At 35.4% G+C, this 8,873-nt stretch overlaps 1 protein-coding gene and 1 long non-coding RNA gene across 2 annotated transcripts; both read right to left on the bottom strand.

Moving 5' to 3' along the window:
- Window positions 1-473: 473 nt before the first annotated feature.
- LOC117604010 (odorant receptor 13a-like) lies at window positions 474-6,767 on the bottom strand. Its single transcript, XM_034323678.2, has 10 exons — window positions 6,249-6,767; window positions 5,686-5,938; window positions 5,525-5,628; window positions 5,141-5,464; window positions 3,967-4,239; window positions 3,843-3,900; window positions 1,533-1,642; window positions 983-1,318; window positions 604-879; window positions 474-542 (listed from the first exon to the last, which is right to left on the bottom strand). The coding sequence occupies exons 1-10, from the start codon at window positions 6,441-6,443 to the stop codon at window positions 474-476; spliced, it is 1,998 nt and encodes a 665-aa protein (XP_034179569.2). The 5' UTR covers window positions 6,444-6,767.
- Window positions 6,768-6,783: 16 nt separating this feature from the next.
- Window positions 6,784-7,834, bottom strand: LOC117603978 (uncharacterized). The gene is made up of 3 exons (XR_013062981.1): window positions 7,585-7,834; window positions 7,220-7,481; window positions 6,784-6,912 (listed from the first exon to the last, which is right to left on the bottom strand). It is a non-coding gene; the product is annotated as an uncharacterized LOC117603978 (long non-coding RNA).
- Window positions 7,835-8,873: the final 1,039 nt, after the last annotated feature.

Genomic DNA, 8,873 nt, shown 5'->3' with positions numbered 1-8,873 from the left:
TAAATGCAACGAAAGAATGCTTGGATAATCCCCTTCACTTGGGGGGATCCCCTAGGGCCTAGCATTACGGAACCCTTGCTACACTAAATAGTAGCTACGAACCGGATGCAATATTATAGAGTAGAAATTTAGAGTTTAAAAAGCAATTACACTATTTCACATGATGATAGAAGAAGAATATGAACTTCCTGGCCATATGGTGTTTCTGATGTAGTCAGTCAACGGTGAAATACATATAGGGAAGTGAGGTGACCTGATGAATCATGATCAAGGTATAAGTTTTAATTGAATTCTATGTACCTACAAAATTAATTGTATATTAGTATTAAAAAATTTTTCGTAGAAAAATGGAAAATGTGTTTCTGGAATGCTGCAAGAGAATAATACATAATTATTAAACGTCATTAACAGATTATATTCTATGCCAATTATATAGTATTTTATTCATTTTCAAGCATTTATCGACTACGAAATTATGTATTTGCTGCATCCAATGTATTCTGTTTCAATATCGTGAAATACGACATTGCGGTGCTCATTATCTGCAAGACACAAAGGAAAGTTTAATCAATTAATGATATATAATGAAATTAATTCAATTACCTTAGTAAATGTTTCAAGGGAAATAGGAAAAAATCGCCAAGCATTTACGTAACAGGCTCGTGACGACCTCATAATGACAAACTGCACATCTTTTCGTATCATTTTTCCAAATTTATCCATGGACTGATTCGTCCAAGGGGATCCATACGCTGCTGAAGTAACGTTTACACTTGCATGCGTCATGTTACTGCAACTGTATGTGAACATCCAAAGTTGACATATATTCGTCACTAATAAAGATGCGAAAGAAATGCGCATTGAAACATTCAACGTCTCCTGTAGAGTATAACATTATTATGGTGCACCTTGTTTCAAAGAAAAGCTTCTAATAAAATTTATTTTAATGAAACTATAAAAGATTTTCAGGATGTACACTAACCAGAAATGTTTGATATCCGGTCAAACACATTAACATGCTAAAAATTAACACTTGCAAAAGCATAATCTCTCTGAACACTTCATCGACCAATTTGCAGAAATCAATGAGGGTTTGATGTTGCCGAATGCAATCTCTAAACGCGCCTAAACAAATCTCCGATAAATACAACACGTTTTTATTTACATTATTGCTATTTTGAGGTGCATTTTGCACTTCGTGAATATTGGTCATCCTGTACTGTAATATGCGAAATTGACCAGCTGCGTGCAGACACATGATGCAGAAGATATTGTCGAAACAGAGAAAACTAATGGAAGCCTGGACTGAGCTGAGAGCCTATGGACACACAGTATCAAATACTTCAAAAAAAATTTAATGAAGCTTTAAAATTAATTTTGCGTACAGAACAAATTCTTTTTGTGTAGAGATATTTTTAATTTAATTACAACGGATTAAATAATCGTTGACTTGATTTACTATAGTTAGTGTACTCGTTCGCTACTATAGTTAACAACATTTAGATTTCAGAGAATACTCTTCGAAAAATTACCACTACCTGTATCACATACTCTATTTCAAAGTACGGCGTCTCATTCCATGATTCATTTAACCACATGGGAAAAATAAGCGTCCTATCTGATGCATTCTTTCCAATATTTACTGAAATATAATTGTACATAATTTACTCATCAAACAACGGATATCCTGTTCCTAACATGTGTTTTAGAATATAGTTTCAATTTTGTTCAAATAAACAAAAACGATACCCATGTAAACTATTTTAAAACTTACGCAAATAATATTGTAATTTTTCGGAAATTTACAATGTTAGAATTCAGTACTCACGTATAGCAGGTCTGAAAATGTAACAAAGAACCGTGAATTGCGTCAAGGATGAAAACGTACAGATGAAGTAAATGCAGATTTTCTTCACATTAGCAAGAAGTTGTTCCTCGTGAACACCATAACTCGAATGCCAAAAATTCGTCTGCATAAACTCGATCAATTGAAGAAACTTCCTTTTCTGAATAAACACTAAAGAAAACTTGAGGAAGCATAGGAGCATAGCCACAGCCTGGCATGTGAAAGCAATGCTCAACTATAATCAGGAAAACACGAAGAACCATTTTTTTTTACCATAAACCTTAGATACTATCTAAAAACTCGTAAACAAAATTTTATATTACTTACGGTAGTATCCTCCCAACAAATGTAAATACTTCTGAACTGAAGCGATGTAATGATGACGATTGAGATGAAGGAACATATCGCCATAGAATTTCTGAAACATTTCTCCATGCGATTAACTGCAAACCAGATACCCATCACCTTCAAATGAAAGATAGCTGAATTAATAGAAATATCTGTGGTGTGTTTCGACCCCATGATAAGTAATTCAAACGATCGGATGTCGTTTGTCTTATATATGCACACACCCCACCAATTATAAGAATATAACGAACGGAATCAATACATTGTTACATGCCTTTGATGTACAAATCTTCAGTAAACTTTTCTATGTACAGGTAATATCTGCTGCTTTTGCTATTCTGTAGAGAAAAAAGGATAAAGGGACGAGTTGCGTGCTACTATGTTACATTGGTAATAATCATGCTGTTTGCGAAGTTCCTGATCGATGATTTATGTATGATTCAGGCTACGGTATTAGAGAATTTTCAATGCAGTAAATAGTGGCTACGTGCTGGATAGAACTTTGTAGGGTAGAGAGTTAGAATTGAAGAAATGATTGAAACGATCATGCAGATAAAAGGGGAATATGATTTTTAGTTGCAAAGTATTTTGGTGATGGAGTGCTGTGATTGTTGTACGATGACATGTAGTGATTTAAAGTGATTAGGTGAATTATGAAATTAGGTTAATACGAAATGTCGGTGCATAATCCTTAGCAATGAAAAAATGCAAAATGTTTTTTTAACGGGACCAATCGGAAGACATACTCTACAAAATGCAAAAGGTTTCGTTCTGATTGTGTCATCCATCTCGGAGTAATCGGTGAACAAACCCCCGGAAAAAGAAAGATGTGTATATGTTGTAACAAGGTGGCACGAGATTTTCCCTTAACACCCCTCTCCTAACCCCTATCCCTTTCTCCCACCCGCCGGTATCGGGCCGGGAGGGGCAACGGAAGGACTGGACAACGCTGCTGCAACCCCAACCCCCGGAGGACCCCGCCCCGAGGCCGACGATGACCCTTCAGCCCCCCACAAAAGGACACCGTGGGACCATCTACCGTCGAGCCCAAGGCCCGTCAGCCCTACCGATCCCGATCACCGGCCAATCCCCTCTCCAAAAATTCCCTGCGACGCGACGGTCTCATCGCAGCGGCGACGACGAGCCGTCGTCAGTTGGCGCTTAGCGTTTGGCGTGTCCTTTCGTTCGCGCACGATACACCGCGATTTCGTCCAAGCCCCTTCCCTTCCCATTTGTCCCTTTTTAGTCCCATTCTCGAACGCGTAACGTAGTGAACCTTCCTGTGAGACTTCCCTTCCCCCGACAATCCTCCTCGCGCACTCCCCCGCGAAGTATTGCACGGACGTCCAGGAAGCGCCACGAGTCCCATCCCCTGTAAAGACCCCGATTCTAATTGACTAAACTTTTTTCAAAGACGGTTAAAAAATTTCAAAATTTTACCGAAAATTTCAGAAAAATGCCATGACATGAAACAACGATCAAATACCAAACAATTTGATTTGAAGAAATATAACTATTTTTCTTTCGTAGTACCGTTTTTATCATGCAACAGATACGAATAATTCATTTACATTCTGTTCAACAATCATACACTGTTTTCTGTGCAGAGCATGCAGAATATTACAATCATAAAATACTACGAACTAACTAATAGTATCCTGGGTTTGTTGTAACAGTGTAAAGTAGGATGCAGCTGTAGTTAAAACCTGCAACAAAAGAACGTGAGTATTTGTTATTTTCCATGTTGTAATGCAGCAGTGCGTTTCGATTACCTTCGTGTAGGTTTCCAAAGACACCATGAAGAATCCACTGCCTGTGAGGCAGCAGGGTACATTAGATCTCATGATGACCATTATCAAATCTTTCTTTATCTTCTGTCCGTTTTCACTTATGGGAAAAAGGAGCCACGGTCCAGAATATACTGCCGGGGCCAATTTCATACTTTCTCGAATGATGCGGTCACAACTGTACGAGAACATCAGTAATTGACAGGTGGTCGCCATGAAGTGGAAGAAAAAGATAAGTCGTCTGAATGGCAGATCTGCCTGTAGAATAGTTGAATATATGGATTGCAAATGATATCAAGTTGAAAATTAAATGCAGAAATTTAATACCAATCATCTTTTAAATTACTGATAAAGGGTATAGCCGGGTTAGATAGGGAAAACGGCCCTTGAACCAAATTAAATTCAGAATACGTCATTCGATAGCATATCGAAAGAAGATACTGTACACCAATTTTCAACCCTTTATTTCCATATTCCTTTAGAATATGAATGTGAATCCATTTAAAAGTACTTAATACATATTCTGAAAAAACAGGAAATAAAAATTCAATGTAGAAGTTACTTTTTCATGCGAAATAATTGGTTTTTGATTTTTTTAACTACGTTGCACCACAACAAAAAATCTGGAAAAATTCAAGAGTAATAGTTATACTAATATGTTATTATCACAGTAATATAAAAGTAGTGCTCTTACATTTTCAATAACAAATCGCGTTTTGTTCGGTTTTTCATTTTTTACAACTAGGATTTGCAATGAAAAAATCTGAAAAAATTTCCTAATGTGCGCTACCATGTTTATAGTGTATCAGAATTTTTTTCAGAATTTTCGAATGTTATTAAATAGGAGAAATGGGGCACGATCTGGCGTCTCTTTTATCCTCCCTTACTGCCCCCCTGGTTAAGATAAAGGGTTGAAAATTGGTGTACAATATCTTCTTTCGATATCTTCTTTCTTCTGAATTTAATTTGGTTCAAGGGCCGTTTTCCCTATTTAACCCGGCTATACCCTTTATAGGAAAATTAATAATCTGTCAAAGTATAAAAACTCATTAACAATAAAAGAAAATGTTATCGATAAATATAATAGAATTTAAAGCAACTGGATTGCAATTTTAGTATAATTTTGCTGATAATATGATTGTTCCAGGTGTATACCAACCAGAAGCATTTGAAACCCATCGAGACAAATTAACAAACTGAATGCCATGACTTGCACGAGTACAATCAGACTGAATACTTCCTCAAGCTGATTGCAAAACGCGATGAGTGTTTGATGCTGTCGAATGCATCCTTTAAAGGTACCATAAGAATCGTTTAAAAGTTTCGAACAATTCTTCTCCGAATTCTTTTCATGGGTTACAATATATTTGCTCGATAATCTATATTGCAATATTTTAAACTGTCCAGCCAGATGTAGGCTCAGGATGCATAATATATTGTCGAAACAAAAATATGCCAACCCAATGTGATAGACGCATAGAGCCTATAAAAATATATATTCTGAAAATTAAATTTTTGAAATAATACTAATCACAGTAGGTACCTCCACAGTGAAAAAGATTTCAAAATACGGTGTCATGGTCACTGGCAAATTAACCCACATATTGAACGGAAGTTCCCTCTCAGATTCGTTCTTTCCGATGTTCGCTGAAATAAAAGCGTAAATAATTCTTCATAAAGTGTGCCAATTGCGATACGACTTACCAATAATTGGTGTACCGATGTAAGACATAACGGTGATTTCGGTAAAGAAAATAAAGATACAAATGAAAAAAGTGCATTGGCGTTTGCAACTGGCCAACACCGATGCTTCGTATTTGTCATAATTTGCATGCAGAAAATTTCGCTCGAAATATGTAATTAAATTAAAAAATTTCTTTTTGTGCACAAGCAGAACGAGTATCTTAAACATTGGCACTGTCAGCGACAAAATGTTGCATGCATTATAAAGACAAGCCTACGGACAAAGAGGAAACATTACTCAGCATTAAATGTTTTTACCAATTATTTAAACTGTAAATGACATACAGTTCATAATGGCAACTTAACAAATTTTTCAATAATGTTTCGAACTATATTAAAAATTACTTCACACGTTTGGATGTGTAATGAAAATGAATAATGTTATTATTACATTCACGAATTAAAATTAATCAACTACACAACACACAATATTAAACATCACTGGTTGATACATCTTTCAAAAACACAAACTTTCAAATATTTAACATACGAGTTGACAGTTGAAATGAATCATTCGCACTCACCCCAAAATCTTCGCGGGAGTGATAGAAATCCACAGTCTGAATCCACAAGGCGAAAAGAATCGCGAACATGGTATAAAACAGTGTGACGTCTCTGAGCCGTTGTTCACTGCGATTGGCAGCAAGCCAAAATCCTATGAGTTTCATAAAAAACGACGTGAAAGTGATGGAGACGTCGTCGACTCGTAAAATAGTCATACCGAGCTTCTAATCACTAGACGATAACGATCTAATATCAAAGTCCTGCTAAACACTGTGTACCAACTATTACAGCGTGCCCAGAACAATCAGTCTCTTTGATGTATAGCCATCCGCACTTTCTACTTATCCTTATTACAGTCTGTGCACAGTTATTCGAAACGACGAAAGAAGAAAGGAGTGAATTGTGAAATGATCGACTTCATTTATTAAGTAACGGAAGGAATTGATGAGCTATGCATGATCCCGAGATGAGACTCTATGTGAAAGTTAATAACGATCAACAGCTGCACTACTACATAGGGTACTATACATAGGGAACATTTAAAAGTTCTCTATAATTTATTTAAACGTATAATGAACATCTATGATGAAGTAGTGGAAACTCTGTATGAAGAGAATTGATATGGTTTCGTCTTCCTTTTATTCCTTTTAGAAGTGTAAAGTACGATGCTGCTGTACTGAGAACCTGTAACAGACAAATGATGAACAATTAGTGCAATGCTACGAGATAAATTCATAATTGTTAAAAGAGAATACACTGTTGGCTAAGGACGCTAATTGTTTGTGAATTAAGAAGTAAATGGATAAATAACATGTAGAGAAAAGAAGGATAAAACAGAGGAAATTTTTAATCCTTATGGAGTAAGTAAGTAAACTACTGAATATAAATAAACTGTAAATTTAAAATAAGAATAATCCAGAAGCCACTCATTTTGAATGGTTGATAAATAATAATCTTGTGCAATAAAATTGTAATAATGTATTTCAATTACCCTGGTACAAGTCTCCAGAGACACAATGAAAAATCCATAGGCTGTTAGACAGCAAGGGGTATTGGATCTCATGATGATCATTACCAAATCTCTTCTTAACTTTTGTACATTTTTATTGCTGGGTAAAGACCCATGGTCCAGTCGGGGCCAATTTCCTACTTTCTCGAATGACACTGTCACAATTGTACGTGAACATAAATAAGTGGCATATGATGCTCAGGAGGTGGAAGAAAAAGATGATTCGTCTGTCCGGTGCATTCGGCTATAAAATTAGTATAATAAATAAATTGGTTGTAAACAGTTTAATTTCACTTGATACATAACGCCTGCAACAAATTTATTACGTACTGTTATTGTATACTAACCAGAAGTATTTGAAATTCATTCAAGCAAATGGACAAGTTGAACCAAAACAGTTGCACGAATAAAAGAAGACTGAATACTTTTTCAAGTTGATCGCAATAGGCGATAAGAGCTTGATGCTGTTTAATGTAATTTTTAAAGATGATGTAATAATCTTCTGTGAATTTCAACAAACTTTTGTCCGATACATCTTTGAGTTCATCCGTATCCTTTATAACACTCCTGATTGATATTCTATATTGCAGTATCTGAAATTCTCCAGCCATGTGTAGGCTCACGATGCATCAAAAATTGTCGAAACAAATATAACCGAAGATGATGGGGTATAAAATTGCAACTTATGAAAAATGAATTGAAACGCTCAAGAAATGGAAACCTTGTATCGAATTAACGATATTTGGTTTGAAACAGATATATTACCTGAAAGAAGAAGATGATTTCATGGTGTCATTGATAGTGGAAGATCAACTTCTATATAAAATGGCAATTCTCTATCAGATTCGTACTTTCCAATATTTGCTGATATGAAAACAATAATAATTTATTTTTCTTCGTATCAAATGACATAATTATAGCACGACTCACCAATAATTGGATTAATAACGAAGGAAACAACAGTCGCTACAATTAGAAAGATAAAGAAGCAGATAAATAATTCACATACAGAAACTTTCGTTTCGTGTACTCAATTAAGTAAAATGATTTCTCTCGATGTTGAAGCAGAACGAATATCTTCAATAGGGGCATTATTATGTTTAAGCGGTTGCTTAAAAAATATTATTTGACATTTATTAATAATTATTAACTATAAATATGTATCGTGTAAGAGTGTAATAACTTGAAGAATTTGATTTGACATTAATTCATATGTTTGTCAACGGCCTTAGCCACTTAGGCCACACCGGTACCCGTAAGATCACCGAAGTCAAGCTTAAGTGGGCACGGTTTCGCCAAAAGATGATGGGTTACCGTGTGCTGTTGACAACAAAAATAAGCAGATAGCGAATACGAATAAAATGAATAAAGAGAAAATGTATATGAATGGAAAAATAAGAGTACATAAAAGGAAGTAAAAAAGAAATGTGAGAATAATGGAAAAAACTATGGATGATTTCGATTGGTATAATCGTACTAAACTATGTGCGGATTTAGAGAAGAATTTAAAAAGGCCGCTGATTTTCGTTGGGCAATATAGGAGGGGAACCCTCCTGCAAAACGCCATCTTGGGCTTTGCCCAAGAAAAGCCATGTAATAATAATAATAATAAATTCATATGTTGATTATTTGAATA

The sequence above is a fragment of the Osmia lignaria genome, chromosome 11, assembly GCF_051020975.1.
Source record: "Osmia lignaria lignaria isolate PbOS001 chromosome 11, iyOsmLign1, whole genome shotgun sequence".
Taxonomy (NCBI): domain Eukaryota; kingdom Metazoa; phylum Arthropoda; class Insecta; order Hymenoptera; family Megachilidae; genus Osmia; species Osmia lignaria.
Note: the sequence above shows the minus strand (reverse complement) of the source record. Positions and strands in the feature narration are given on the sequence as shown.